The 16,529-nt window shown below is 40.9% G+C and overlaps 1 protein-coding gene across 1 annotated transcript; it reads left to right on the top strand.

Moving 5' to 3' along the window:
- Nucleotides 1-301: 301 nt before the first annotated feature.
- LOC311145938 (potassium channel subfamily K member 18-like) lies at nt 302-15,124 on the top strand (the record flags this gene model as incomplete). The annotated part of the gene is made up of 3 exons (XM_084182341.1): nt 302-530; nt 696-851; nt 14,286-15,124. The coding sequence occupies 3 exons, from the start codon at nt 302-304 to the stop codon at nt 15,122-15,124; spliced, it is 1,224 nt and encodes a 407-aa protein (XP_084038467.1).
- Between the last annotated feature and the right edge of the window lie 1,405 nt (nt 15,125-16,529).

The raw sequence follows: 16,529 nt of genomic DNA, 5'->3' as shown, positions 1-16,529 counted from the left end.
ATGGTATGGTATGGTATGGTATGGTATGGTATGGTATGGTATGGTATGGTATGGTATGGTACCTTGGACTTCACGTTTCGTTTGTTGTTTTGTCGCGTGTTCATTTGTTTAAATAAACATGTATGCTTTTCACGCTGCGCCTTGGTCCTTCTCGTTCGTAAACGATCGTGACAGAGTCAGTGTTTGCTTAATACAGAGGGATGGCTAGGTCCTGCGCTTCTCACTGTCGGACCGTCTTGACAGCCTTACCATGGAGAGATAATTTGGCATTGCGATCCAATAGCTCTTCAGAGTCTGGAAGATGTCGGTGGCAGTGGGAAAGGCACGAAGTTCGATAGAGAAGTCAAAAAAATGTTCTTCAACTCTATGGAAGCTGTTTCCTCACATTTTTCTCATACTTTCACTCGTCGGATATGCAGCCTTGGGAGCGGTGCTATTCTGGTACATAGAGGGAGGGAGTGTGTACAAAACAGAAGGGGAATATCATACGTTTTTGGGTGAACTGGTGCGCACAATTCAGAATTATCCAGGTAAGGTGAATTACCAGAAATCTATGTTGATAACACCAGTATACATTTTTTTTTGCAATATGTGTGAGTTAAGTCTTTATCGATGTGGTGAAATATGTATTGTAAATTTGTTTAGTTTTTTAGGTATAGGCTACTTTTATTCAAATAATAGCATTTTACTTGCAGTTAATTCGTCCAGCAATTCTACTCAAGAACACGATTTGGTGAAAGAACTAGAAAAAGAAATCAACGGGGCATTCAAGTCCATATGGCTTCAACGTCCAGAGCGATGGACATACTATGCATCCTTGTTCTTCTGCTGTACTGTATTTACAACTGTGGGTAAGTAATCATGAACAAAATAGGTCCAATTAAGACAACACTTTAGGCCTATACAACAATACCATTGTGCTGGTGTACAGGTGTAGGATCTTAATTTGAGCCAGTTTGCTACAGCAGGAAAATAATCCTGCAGCATTAGGAAATGTGAATTATTATGTGGATTATAATTCATGGATATTTTTCGTATGGGGAAATCAAGTCAAATGTCAAAGTGGAAATTACTAACTTCAGAAGCCTTTGTAGACCCAACATTTTAAATGTCCTGCATTGCAGCAGTTGCAACCCGTCAATTATATTTTTTTAGTGCCTGTTTTGCATGTAAAAAATAAATGTACATGTCACATATCAGTTTGCAAACAATGTTAAAAAATCTATAAAAATTGAGTTAATAAAGCCGTATACAAATATAGTCTCTTTCTTGAGTAAGGCAGCTCCAAAATGGAGGTGTTTCAGCCTAGCTCAGTGCTTTCTGTGGTGGAGGGGCTAGCCAGCAAAAATAGAGTGTAGGCATTGGTAATCTTCTCTAGTTGTGCCATGATTGGCTCAGTGTTCTGTCACTCATGGAGACACTATGTCACCGCGGAATCTACAGGGAGAGCTAGGCAGTTCAAGCCCCCTTGGGTGCTGCCATAGATTTACATTAGAAGTGCCCATCCAAGAAGGCTCAAAGTCATTGGCCACAGATAAAATTACGTCAAATAACGTTATATCTACCGTAGCTTTGACTGGACTGATCATGTTAACGTCATACTTTCACAATCTTAGCTAGCAAGCTTGACAAGCAGTCATCATCATGAATCACGTCGACAATCTACATTTACATTTTAGTCATTTAGCAGACGCTACTGGCAAATCCTTTTCAATCCTTGTCATATCAAGAGAAATTATATACTGAACAAAAATATAAATGCAACATGCAACAATTTCAGATTTTACTGAGTTACAGTTCATTTAAGGAAATAAGTTCATTGAAATACATTCATTAGGCCCTAATCTATGGATTTCACATGACTGGGAATACAGATATGCATCTGTTGGTCAAAGACACCTTAAAAAAAAGGTAGGGTCGTGGATCAGAAAACCAGTCAGTATGTATCTGGTGTGACCACCATTTGCCTCATACAAAGCAACATTTTCCCCGATCCAGAGCATCCCAAACATGCTCAATGGGTGACATGTCAGGTGAGTATGCAGGCCATGGAAAAACTTGGACATTTTCAGTTTCCAGGAATTGTGTACAGATCCTTGTGACATGGGGCCGTGCATTATCATCCTGAAACATGAGGTGATGGAGGCGGATGAATGGTACAACAATGGGCCTCAGGATCTTGTCACGGTATCTCTGTGCATTAAAATAGCCATAGATCAAATACAATTGTGTTTGTTGTCCATAGCTTATGCCTGCCCATACCATAACCCCACAGCCACCATGGGGCACTCTGTTCTCAACGTTGACATCAGCAAACCGCTCACCAACACGACGCCATACACGTGGTCTGCGGTTGTGAGGCCGGATGGACGTACTGCCAAATTCTCTAATAGGATGTTGGAGGCGGCTTATGGTAGGGAAATGACCCTTCAATTCTCTGGCAAAAGCTCTGGTGGACATTCCTGCAGTTAGCATGCCAATTGCACGCTCCCTCAAAACTTGAGACATCTTCGGCATTGTGTTGTGTGACAAAACTGCACATTTTAGAGTGGCCTTTTATTGTCCCCAGCACAAGGTACACCTGTGTAATGATCATTCTGTTTGATCAGCTTCTTGATATGCCACACCTGTCAAGTGGATGGATTATCTTGGCAAAGGAGAAATGATCACTAACAGGGATGTAAACAAATTTGTGCACAGAATTTGAGAGAAATAAGCTTTTTGTGCCTATGGAACATTTCTGGGATCTTTTATGTCAGCTCATGAAACATGGGATCAACACTTTACATATTGTGCTTATATTTTTGTTTAGTGTAGATAAAACGTATCGGTGCTCATCGGCCATTGGACATAAACATTACACAACAAGTCGGAAAATCGCAAATTCAACAATGAGTGTTTCGGAAGGAATCAATGGCTAACTGCAAGCATCGCAAAGCAATCACTATTTTGCTTCCCCTGCCTGATATTCGGTGGAGAGGGTGTGTGGTCTAAGTATGGGTTTAAGGATTTAAAACATAGGTCTTAATCAACATTCACACGCAACATCATGGGCCAGAAAAGGTTGAATACATTGGCCATGCTGTCAATCCAGCATGACTTCTGCTGCATTCAAAACAACTTGAAACTCGGAACTGGGAAATCTCAGAATTCAGTGCGTTCAAGACAACTGGGAACTCTGAAAAAAACTAGCATGGACTGGAAAAATACGTTTTAAACGGTCATCCAACTCGGAATTCCAAGTCGGGAACTCTGGCCTCTTTCTAGAGCGCTGACCTGAAGATTACTGACGTCATGATTCAACCTTGTTTTTTTCAGAGTTCCCAGTTGTCTTCAAAGCACCATAAATCCAGAGAATGCCACACTTTGATGACAAAGTTAGATGACAAAGTTTGCCCACAAGAAGGACCGTAGCGCCACGTTCAAGTGAGCACAGCACAACAACACTGAGTCCAAAAATATGCCTTGTATACTGCGGCATAAATTATGTCAATTGCCAGGGAGATATGTATACTGTAGCTAAGAAAGTAATACTAAGTGTATGTGTAGTAAGCTGTTAGTAACCCATGTCCCTCTCCCCCTCAGAACTTAGTCTACTGTTCTGACTTAGTGGTGCACATGTAGCCTATAGCCTGTTTTAGAGAAACATCATCGAATATTGTAAGAGCTTTCATTGTCTGCTTACAGTGCCTTGCAAAAGTATTCATCCCCCTTGGCGTTTTTCCTATTTTGTAGCATTACAACCTGTAATTTAAATTGATTTTTATTTGGATTTCATGTAATGGACATACACAAAATAGTCAAAATTGGTGAAGTGAAATTAAAAAAATAACTTGTTTCAAAAAAGTATAAAAAATTAATAACGGAAAAGTGCTGCGTGCATATGTATTCACACCCTTTGCTATGAAGCCCCTAAATAACATCTGGTGCAACCAATTACCTTCAGAAGTCACATAATTAGTTAAATAAAGTCCACCTGTGTGCAATCTAAGTGTCACATGATCTCAGTATATATACACCTGTTCTGAAAAGCCCCAGAGTCTGCAACACCACTAAGCAAGGGGCACCACCAAGCAAGCGGCACCATGAAGACCAAGGAGCTCTCCAAACAGATCAGGGACAAGGTTGTGGAGAAGTACAGATCAGGTTTGGGTTATAAAAAAATATCAGAAACTTTGAACATCCCACGGAGCACCATTAAATCCATTATTAAAAAATGGAAAGAATATGGCACCACAACAAACCTGCCAAGAAAAGGCCGCCAACCAAAACTTACGGACCAGGCAAGGAGGGCATTAATCAGAGAGGCAACAAAGAGACCAAAGATAACCCTGAACAAGCTGCAAAGCTCCACAGCGGAGATTGGAGTATCTGTCCATAGGACCACTTTAAGCCGTACACTCCACAGAGCTGGGCTTCACGGAAGAGTGGCCAGAAAAAAAGACATTGCTTAAAGAAAAAATTAAGCAAACACGTTTGGTGTTCGCCAAAAGGCATGTGGGAGACTCCCCAAACATATGGAAGAAGGTTCTCTGGTCAGATGAGACTAAAATTGAGCTTTTTGGCCATCAAGGAAAACGCTATGTCTGGCGCAAACCCAACACCTCTCATCACCCCGAGAACACCATCCCCACAGTGAAGCATGGTGGTGGCAGCATCATGCTGTGGGGATGTTCTTCATCAGCAGAGACTGGGAAACTGGTCAGAATTGAAGGAATGATGGATGGCGCTAAATACAGGGAATTTTTTTAGGGAAACCTGTTTCAGTCTTCCAGAGATTTGAGACTGGGACGGAGGTTCACCTTCCAGCAGGACAATGACCCTAAGCATACTGCTAAAGCAACACTCGAGTGGTTTAAGGGGAAACATTTAAATGTCTTGGAATGGCCTAGTCAAAGCCCAGACCTCAATCCAATTGAGAATCTGTGGTATGACTTAAAGATTGCTGTACACCAGCGGAACCCATCCAACTTGAAGGAGCTGGAGCAGTTTTGCCTTGAAGAATGGGCAAAAATCCCAGTGGCTAGATGTGCCAACCTTATAGAGACATACCCCAAGATACTTGTAGCTGTAATTGCTGCAAAAAGTGTCTCTTCAAAGTATTTGGGGGGTGAATAGTTATGCACACTCAAGTTTTCTGTTTTTGTGTCTTATTTCTTGTTTGTTTCACAATAAAAAATATTTTACATCTTCAAAGTGGTAGGCATGTTGTGTAAAAAGGCAAATGTAAACCCCCCAAAATCCATTTTAATTCCAGGTTGTAAGGCAACAAAATAGAAAAAATGCCAAGGGGTGTGAATACTTTCTCAAGCCACTGTATATGCCCCCTTTTATTTATCCTACGGTTCTGACTTGGTGTACAGGGAGAATACTGTAAGGACCTCCCATGTTCTGAATTCTGTCACTGTACATTTCATAAGTGCTGAACAAATAGTTATATCGACTACTCGCTCATTAATGTCTTTATCGAAATTACGGCTTACCTCTTATCAGTTCATCGTTCCCTTATGCCATAGTTTGTACGTCTCAATTGTTATATTGCTTATATAGCAGTGGAGGCTGCTGAGAGGAGGATGGCTCATAATAATGGCCGGAATGGAGTCCATTCCATACATTATTATGAGCCGTCCTCCCCTCAGCAGCATCCACTGTTATATAGGTCTATCTCATTAGTACCTTATTCATCATTTTAGGCATTGTTGGAATAATTTCATTGTTTTGCTTACTTTGTGTATTATAATTAGCTTATGTGTTTTTCTTCACGAGGAGAGGATACTATATAATGTTGTTGGGTCTGTAACCATGTTTGTTCAACTGAAAGTTCCGTAATAGACCCATGTAATTTTAGTTGATATTGCAAGGGTTGTTTTGTTTTCGCAATGTGCTGTCTGTGCGTCGGTATATTGTCTATAAAAGTGATCAAATTAAGATCTGTAGTAATAGACTATTTGCTCATGACAATTTCTGGCTCATATGATGCTCTTTGTAAATGTAGAGCCTCATGAGGACAATTCAGATATTCTCAATTATTATGCCTGGTTATGGACTGTTATGCATGGGCACCAGTGCTTGACTTGGGAAGGAAGAAGTGCAGGAGCTGTCTTTTTCCAAGTCGGTCCATTGAAATTCACAAATTACATTATGCTATAGAGACCTCTGATTATTCACTGTTAATGGTTTATACACATTATACATGACTTCTCCATGACTTTTAACCACATTTTCATGACTATTCTTATAGCCTACATGAAAAAGTAAGCATTATTGACACTGGAAAGCTGCTGTGTCTGATCCTATGTAGGCCTACCATCTCCTGCCGTTGTGCCATTGATCAAGGTACTTAGACCCCCACATAGAACTGCACTGTTAGTCACATGTTGTCAACATGTGGTCAACCATACATCTGGAGAGCTCCTGGGTGTGCAGGCTTGGTTTTTTCAACATTACAACCAAATACTTTTGTCTTTATAAAATGATAACCTCATTCAATAAATCAGGGATCAAAAGGATGAGGTAGTCTACTTCAAAGCAATGTATCTAACTAGACATGTTTATATATAAGGCTAACATATTCATGTTTCGAGGGAGATCTACAGTGAGGGAAAAAAGTATTTGATCCCCTGCTGATTTTGTACGTTTGCCCACTGACAAAGAAATGATCCATCTATAATTTTAAAGGTAGGTTTATTTGAACAGTGAGAGACAGAATAACAACAAAAAAATCCAGAAAAACGCATGTCAAAAATGTTATAAATTGATTTGCATTTTAATGAGGGAAATAAGTATTTGACCCCCTCTCAATCAGAAAGATTTCTGGCTCCCAGGTGTTTTTTATACAGGTAACGAACTGAGATTAGGAGCACACTCTTAAAGGGAGTGCTCCTAATCTCAGCTTGTTACCTGTATAAAAGACACCTGTCCACAGAAGCAATCAATCAATCAGATTCCAAACTCTCCACTATAGCCAAGACCAAAGAGCTCTCCAAGGATGTCAGGGACAAGATTGTAGACCTACACAAGGCTGGAATGGGCTACAAGACCATCGCCAAGCAGCTTGGTGAGAAGGTGACAACAGTTGGCGCGATTATTCGCAAATGGAAGAAACACAAAATAACTGTCAATCTCCCTCGGCCTGGGGCTCCATGCAAGATCTCACCTTATGGAGTTGCAATGATCATGAGAACGGTGAGGAATCAGCCCAGAACTACACGGGAGGATATTGTCAATGATCTCAAGGCACCAAGAAAACAATTGGTAACACACTACGCCGCGAAGGACTGAAATCCTGCAGCGCCCGCAAGGTCCCCCTGCTCAAGAAAACACATACAGTGGGGAAAAAGTATTTAGTCAGCCACCAATTGTGCAAGTTCTCCCACTTAAAAGATGAGAGAGGCCTGTAATTTTCATCATAGGTACACGTCAACTATGACAGACAAATTGAGAAAAAGAATTCCAGAAAATCACATTGTAGGATTTTTAATGAATTTATTTGCAAATTATGGTGGAAAATAAGTATTTGGTCACCTACAAACAAGCAAGATTTCTGGCTCTCACAGACCTGTAACTTCTTCTTTAAGAGGCTCCTCTGTCCTCCACTCATTACCTGTATTGATGGCACCTGTTTGAACTTGTTATCAGTATAAAAGACACCTGTCCACAACCTCAAACAGTCACACTCCAAACTCCACTATGGCCAAGACCAAAGAGCTGTCAAAGGACACCAGAAACAAAATCGTAGACCTGCACCAGGCTGGGAAGACTGAATCTGCAATAGGTAAGCAGCTTGGTTTGAAGAAATCAACTGTGGGAGCAATTATTAGGAAATGGAAGAGATACAAGACCACTGATAATCTCCCTCGATCTGGGGCTCCACGCAAGATCTCACCCCGTGGGGTCAAAATGATCACAAAATGATCACAAGAACGGTGAGCAAAAATCCCAGAGAGCTGGGACCAAAGTAACAAAGCCTACCATCAGTAACACACTACGCCAGGGACTCAAATCCTGCAGTGCCAGACGTGTTATTATTAATAGGGCGATCAATTTGTAAACATTTTCAAAAAGTCTGGACTGGAATATGAATTCACATTCATCTAACACTTATCCCTTTTTCAAATGAATTGTTTAAAAAATGGTTGACATTGACTTGTATCTAGCACATAGAGATTACCGCATTCCAAATGTAACACATTTGGTTTCCTGACCCCCTCCCGAACAATTATTTCCCAGAGGAAACAAACATTTCTATTGGGTTTAGCAAGGCCGGCAACAGGCATAAGCAACATAAACGGTCGCTTTTTGGGGGGGAACAGTCAGGGTCTCAACTTACTGTTGAGAGTTAGAATAGTAGAATACACAAGGTGCAAGGTCGAAATGTGTTTGTGCATCAGCAGTTTTTCTCTTGTTATGTCAGTTACTGACAGTCACTAAATTAGCCATGTCAGCTAACATTTTTACATTTACATTTTAGTCATTTAGCAGACGCTCTTATCCAGAGCGACTTACAGTTAGTGAGTGCATACATTATTTTAATATTTTTTATACTGTCCCCCCGTGGGAAACGAACCCACAACCCTGGCGTTGCAAACGCCATGCTCTACCAACTGAACTACATCCCTGCCGGCCATTCCCTCCCCTACCCTGGACGACGCTGGGCCAATTGTGCGCCGCCCCATGGGTCTCCCGGTCACGGCCAGCTACGACAGAGCCTGGATTCGAACCAGGATCTCTAGTGGCACAGCTAGCACTGCAATGCAGTGCCTTAGACCACTGCGCCACTCGGGACAATTTTTATATTGGTAAATTAGTCTAGCCAGCTATCTAATCTTGTAGTAATCATGGCTGAAGACCGTGCTCGCAGGGTACGTGCCCAGTGGCCCTGACTTCCAAATGGCCCCTATTGATTTTGTTGGTCACTCTTGATTTTGTTAGTCAAATAATTGAACTTTCAATGATAGATCTGGTCATAGACACTACAACTACTACTATATTGAAGGAGTGTGAGGACAATGTAGTGTGTGTCCAGTGGTTAAAGTTATAAGATAAGATATTGATTAGCCTTCTCTTTCAGCGCTCTTCTAGTGAAGAACATAGATCATTGACTTGGCTTCACCACCAGTCTTGACTTCACTCAAAATACATTATAAGCTACATCATCAAAATCAAATCAAATCAAATGTTATTGGTCACATACACATATTTAGCAGATGTTATTGCGGGTGTAGCGAATGCTTGTGTTCCTAGCTCCAACAGTGCAGTAGTATCTAACAATTCACAACAATACACACAAATCTAAAAGTAAAAGAATGGAGTTAAGAAATATATAAATATTAGATTGAGCAATGTCAGAGTGGCATTGACTAAAATAGAGTAGAATAGAATACAGTATATACAGTTGAAGTTGGAAGTTTACATACACTTAGATTGGAGTCATTAAAACTCGTTTTTCAACCACTCCACAAATTTCTTGTTAGCAAACTATAGTTTTGGCAAGTCGGTTAGGACATCTACTTTGTGCATGACACAAAGTAATTTTTCCAACAATTGTTTACAGACAGATTATTTCACTTATAATTCACTGTATCACAATTCCAGTGGGTCAGAAGTTTACATACACTAAGTTGACTGTGCCTTTAAACAGCTTGGAAAATTCCAGAAAATGATGTCATGGCTTTAGAAGCTTCTGATAGGCTAATTGACATCATTTGAGTCAATTGGAGGTGTACCTGTGGATGTATTTCAAGGCCTACCTTCAAACTCAGTGCCTCTTTGCTTGACATCATGGGGAAAATCTAAAGAAATCTGCCAAGATTGTAGACCTCCACAAGTCTGGTTCATCCTTGCGAGCAATTTCCAAACACCTGAAGGTACCACGTTCATCTGTACAAACAATAGTACGCAAGTATAAACACCATGGGACCACGCAGCCGTCATACCGCTCAGGAAGGAGACACGTTCTGTCTCCTAGAGATGAATGTATTTTGGTGCGAAAAGTGCAAATCAATCCCAGAACAACAGCAAAGGACATTGTCAAGATGCTGGAGGAAACAGGTACAAAAGTATTTATATCCACAGTAAAACGAGTCCTATATCGACATAACCTGGCTTAAGGACAACAAAGTCAAGGTATTGGAGTGGCCATCACAAAGCCCTGACCTCAATCCTACAGAAAATGTGTGGGCAGAACTGAAAAAGTATGTGCGAGCAAGGAGGCCTACAAACCTGACTCAGTTACACTAGCTCTGTCAGGAGGAATGGGCCAAAATTCACCCAACTTATTGTGGGAAGCTTGTGGAAGGCTACCCACAATTAAGTGGCGATCCTAACTAACCTAAGACAGGGAATTTTTAAATGTCAGGAATTGTGAAAAACAGAGTTTAAATGTATTTGGCTAAGGTGTATGTAAACGTTTGACTTCAACTGTACATATGAAATGAGTAAAGCAGTATGTAAACATTATTAAAGTGACTAGTGTTACATTATTGAAGTGGCCAGTGATTCCAAGTCTATGTATATAGGGCAGCAGCCTCTAAGGTGCAGGGTTGCTTAACCGGGTGGAAGCCGGCTAGTTATGGTTATTTAACAGTCTGATGGCCTTGAGATAGAAGCTGTTTTTCAGTCTCTCGGTCCCAGCTTTGATGCACCTGTACTGACCTCGCCTTCTGGATGATAGTGGGGTGAACAGGCTGTGGCTCGGGTGGTTGATGTCCTTGATGATCTTTTTGGCCTTCCTGTGACATCGGGTGCTGTAGGTGTCCTGGAGGGCAGGTAGTTTGCCATCGGTGATGCGTTGGGCAGACCGCACCACCCTCTGGAGAGCCCTGTGGTTGCGGGCGGTGCAGTTTCCACCTTCTCCACTGCAGTCCCGTCGATAGGAGCCTGCTCCCTCTGCTGTTTCCTAAAGTCCACGATCAGCTCCTTTGTTTTGTTGACGTTGAGTGAGAGGTTATTTTCCTGGCACCACTCTCCCAAGGCCCTCAGCTCCTCCCTGTAGGCTGTCTCATCATTGTTGGTAATCAGGCCTACTACTGTTGTGTCATCTGCAAACTTGATGATTTAGTTGGAGGCATGCATGGCCACGCAGTCATTGGTGAACAGGGAGTACAGTCGGCTTGGAGATTCGAACTAGCAACCTTTTGGTTAGTGGACCAACGCTCTTAACCGATAGGCTACCTGCCGATGCATATTATGTCAATCTTGTTTAGCATTGTTCTCAATCTGGCAACTTTTAGTGTATACAGTTGGCAGGCAATAAACTATTCAACAGGATGATTGTCTAATGAGCCATTAATACATTAGGAAGTCTGTTAACATTAATACATTAGGAAGTCTGTTAAGGTCTGATATATGATAGCTATTGTGGTCCATGGCTATTGTGGCTAAGTGCTAATAGCTTGGTTGACAAACAGGAAGGCCACAAATTACTGAAAAAAGCCTCTTGAAGAGCAAGATGCATTTCCCATCACCAGAAGTAGATTAGTGGTCTTAAGACGTACTTCTTTCCACTTTATTGACAAGTATTGTTTGCTAGGTTTCAGTCTCCAAAATCACCACAATATATCCTCACGTCACTACTAAAAAGCCACAATGGATCCAATCTCAACTATTTTCCCTCTTTATCACGTAGTAGTCAAAGGGCCAATTATTGAGCTTGTATGACATTGTTATTGTGCACGTGTCGTTGAGGCTATGACGTGTGTCTATAGTGTGAGATATCACTCTTATTAAGCTAGTGCTACATCATGTCACCATCGTCTCCAGGGACACTCTCAAGTGAGAGAAAATGCATGGTAATGCACGAATGCCTTCCATCCTCCGTTATGGGAGTAACGCTAATAAGCTTCACCCCCCCTTAGCGACAGCACGTATCTTTTAATAAGTCCGAGATACATTTTCTTGCCTCTCATAAGTCATTTCAGTTCAGGTAAGGCCAACAGCTGATTTTGAACAGCAGTTTTAAAGGGGCAATCTGTGATTGCTACATCAATTTATTTACTTTTAAATTAATAAAATATATACCCAACAGAGTTCACAGGATGACAGAAAGGAAAAAAGATCAGTTGGATAACAAAGCAAGCAGTCTATCATGTAGGAACTATATTCCTTTATGTGCAATCAGTTTAAATACAAAATCTGGAGTGAATCTGACGTATGGTTCATGAGGAGAAGATGATTGCAGATCATTTTGAGCATTAGCGTTACATATGCAAAGAATTAGTTGTTAATAGTTTCCTTGTTTTTTTTAGATATCAATACCAAATTCCATGTGATTCATCTTAGGGACATCCATGATAGCGATGACACGTTTTAAGTTGATAGGCCACTGTGGAGTGGATTTACAGTGGCTTAAAATGACATGTAAAATCAGATTTTTGATTTGTCAATTACTCAGCCATCTTTTGACCAATCCCTTAGCTTTTCTTAAACTAAGTTAAAGCTGCAATATGGAACTTTTGGGGCGACCCGACCAAATTCACGTAGAAAACTGTGTTATAGATCTGCCATTCTCATTGAAAGTTCTATGTGCACTATTTCTATGCTTCCCATTCTTAAGGTTCGTTTTTGCATCTTTTACTTTTGGTTTTGTACACCAGCTTCACACAGCTGAACATTTAATATTTCCGGTTTAGATCGTACAATGATTCTCTACACAGTTTTTGTTTGTTTTGTCACATAAACTGAAATTAGGCAAACAAATACAATTTTAGCAACCAGGAAATGGAGGAGCAATTTCTGCATAGTGCATCTTTAAGAAATGTACCATGGGCCTAGATTCCACATTTGCTGTAATTTGAAGAAGATTTTTGAAGTATTTTTTTGCATATGTTAGCATATTAGCGTATGCGCAAATAACCATCTACTGGTATAGTGTGGCCATCTTTTGAATGCATCAACGTTATTTTCTCAAACTCTTTAGGGACTATTGTGATGAGCCCAAAGACCAAATGTGTAGTGAATCTGACTTTTAGTAAGCATTAGCATTACATAGTCAAAGAAGTGAATTGTTAATAGTTTCCTTATTTTTTAAGATATCAATGCAAAACATGGTTCATTATGGTAATGAATTTGATGACCCTAAAAGGTTTCAAGTTGATAGGCCATTGTGAAGTGGATTTACAAAGGATTTAAATGGACATGTAAAATCTGATTTCCTGATTTATCAATAACTCAGACATTTCTTAATCAATCCCTTCGCTTTTCTTGAACTAGGTTAAGAGATGGGTCATGGGCCTACATACCGTCAAATGACACAATAATACAATTTGGTGTTATTCTGATTTATACGTTTTTCAATGGTTTTCCAAAATGTCCAAGATGGATGAAAATCTATCCTGATAGACCTTAAATTTGTTCGACATGAGGAAATACGTCTTCGTACAAAGTTTCAAGTCTCTAGGTCAAACGGGGCGTCCAATATGATGATTTAAGTGAAACTGCTCATAACAGCGGTGCCATCGGTGCTATTCTTTTTGACCAAGTTACTCATGGCCTCTAGTTTCTGTGTGCCAAATTAGAAAAAAAAGTGACCAATCTATGCTTGAGTTATTTGACCATTTCAAAGGAAAAAAAACATCTAAGAATAACAATAGGTTTTACAGCTTTGCTGTGAACCCCTAATACATTTCTATTGAGCTTAGTTCAACTGTCGCACCCCATCAGAACCAAAAATATAAGCTTGTTTTATTACATTGCTTGTAAACAATGTAATTGTAAACAAACAATGTATGGCCTCAAAACATGGTTAAAACTATGTTTGTATATCATGGATGGCCAGTCATTGCTTCCATAGATCTGTCTGTGAATTTGAGAGTGGTTACATTTCTCCAGCCTTATCCCTCAGCTTTTTACCAAAACAGTGGCAGGGTTTCCGCTTTGTTATTGTTTGACTGCTGATTCCCCCATTTAACCACTAATAGTAATTTTTCCGCATTATGTTGCACTGAATGTAATTGAAAGAACTGAATAATAAGGCTATGATAGCAATACCTGACCAATGAGCATACACGTATCTGTCCCTGAATGCTCTCAGAGAGAGGAATCAGCAAATGCAGCGTATAGATATGACCAACAGATGGCAGCAATAGATCCAAAACCATTTATAAAAAAATACATTATTTTAACCTACACATCTTTGTTGTATGTTGGTAGTGGACATATAATTTGTACAATATCATTTGAAGTCAGACACAAAATTGTTGTTGTCACAAAATATAATATTTGGATATGAGGGAGAAATAATTAAACTACCTGTATGACCCCATACCTTGCTGCTCTTCTTGTCTCAGGTTATGGAGAGATCTATCCGGTGACCCTGAATGGTAAGGTGGTCTGTATCCTGTATGCCTTGGTGGGTATCCCCCTCATGCTCCTGGTCATCACAGATGTGGGAGACCTCCTGGCCGTGCTCCTCTCCAGGGCCTACATCCATCTGCACACTCTCTTCTGCAGGTTGCGCCAATATTGGAGCTGGTCCCCCTCCCATCACACAGAGAAGCCAGGGGACGGGGGCCAGGTGGGCCTCCAGGACAGAACCTACACATTCAGCCACGAGGTGGTGGTCCGGGAGCCCATGGAAATCCAACAGGTCCTTCACAGCCAGCAGTCTGTGAAGCGCAAGTCCAACCAGCTGCTGAACAACACAGAGATCTTTGACCGCATCATTGTACGGGAGAACTTCAACAGGCAGGGCCCACTGGTGCGGAGGCTTTCTTGCCCTGAGCTGGACCGCATGCCCCCGCTGCCCAAGGACTTTGCCATCTGGGACTTCACAGGCATCGGGGACAGTATGGACAAGCTGAATGTCCCGCTGCTCCTCATCCTGGTGGTGGTGTTTGCCTACATCCTGTTTGGAGGCCTCATCCTGCCTCTGTGGGAGATAGAGTTTGACACCTTTGATGCCTACTACTTTTGCTTCATCACCCTCACCACCATCGGTTTCGGTGACATCGTGCCCAAGCACCCCATGTACTTCATGCTCACCTTCGCCTTCATCATCACGGGCATGGCCATCATGTCCATGGCCTTCAAGCTGGGCCAGTCACGCATTATCAGCTGCTACCGCCAGTGCATGCACTGCATCAGCTGGGGGAAGGTGGTGAGGTATGACGAGTTGGGGAGCGACTGAATCGAAGAGTTTTGGCCCCCACCGGGCGGCTCAAGAGTTCTAGGGTTATAATGCCCTGCATTGTGGGTCCAAAAAGCACTAAGTGTGGAGTTGAAGTTCTGTACGGCTGACTTGGGAACAGAGTCTAGCTCAGGGGGGTGCAAAGCTAACCCTTGAGTTGACCCCTCATCATTAGCATGAGCAAATGAAAATGTGCATGTGGCCAAAGCTTAAAGACATCCTCCAGTGATTATTTTACTTTTCCTGTTGAAAAGTTATATCCCAAGTATAAATACAGTAAATTACACACACTCAAGGGTGAAACCATGTGTTTGATGTATTTGATACCATTCCACCTATTCCGCTCCAGCAATTACCCCGAGCCCGTTCTCCCCATTTTTATGAGTCTTTGTTGAAGTTGTGAAATAAGTGCACAATAAAGCTTGCAGCTGCATTTCTCAGTACCTTCTCTATAGGGAATTATGTGGTAGCAGTTTATTTTTTATATTAAAAAAATATGGTCATTGTATTTACCTTGTATTTATTATAAATGTATTATTTCTGGTACTTACTTAATTCAACACAATTAGGATAGTAACTATAATACCTGGTACCAAATGGTTATTATTGTGTATTATAATTTATCATGTCTAAATACTTGGTAATGTATGTACGGTAAAATTAAGTACTACCAATAATGTTTTTTCAACTTGCCTTCTGTGTTCATTGAGCTAGTATTTGACTGTGTGCATTTTATGTGCCAGCAGTAACTACTAACATGTATACAGTAGTTTACTTAAATTGTTTGTTTAAAATTGTAATGGAGATGAGATAACATATTCTCTGAAATATGTTATCTTAATCACCCTGCATGCATAAGCTCTTGTGTCTCTAGCCAACTGTATATCTTGCTTTCACACCACCATTAAAACACGTTCAAATCAATGTGTGGTGTCTAAATGTTTTATGAAGGAAACAATGTGAGACATCAATCAGAATCAAACAGCAAAATATGATATGCTTATATACTTTTAGTATGGCAGCAAATTCTCAGAAAGTAGAGAGAAAAAAGAAATGTCAAGAGTGAAGTGTGACAAAGGGCCCATAGCTCAACCTGAGGAACAATGTTGTAAAGTGGAGGTTGTTGTCAATGGCTGTCACGCCCTGATCGAGAGAACTCTTGTTGGTTGGGTCAGGGTGTGAGTTTCTGTTGAATTCTATGTTATTGTATTTCTAGGTTGTAGATCTAGGTTGAAATGTATATGTTTGGCCGGGTGTGATTCCCAATCAGAGGCACCTGTCGCTCGTTGTCTCTGATTGGGATCATACTTAGGTAGCCTGGTTGCCTACCTTAGTTGTGGGATCTTGACTCGCGTTTGGCTTGTTGTGTTGGAGCCACTGTTTGAGCTTCACGTTTCGTTGTTTT

This window comes from Coregonus lavaretus, assembly GCF_964263955.1.
Source record: "Coregonus lavaretus genome assembly, chromosome: 1".
In the NCBI taxonomy this organism is placed as follows: domain Eukaryota; kingdom Metazoa; phylum Chordata; class Actinopteri; order Salmoniformes; family Salmonidae; genus Coregonus; species Coregonus lavaretus.
This window is presented reverse-complemented; position numbering and strand designations above follow the sequence as displayed.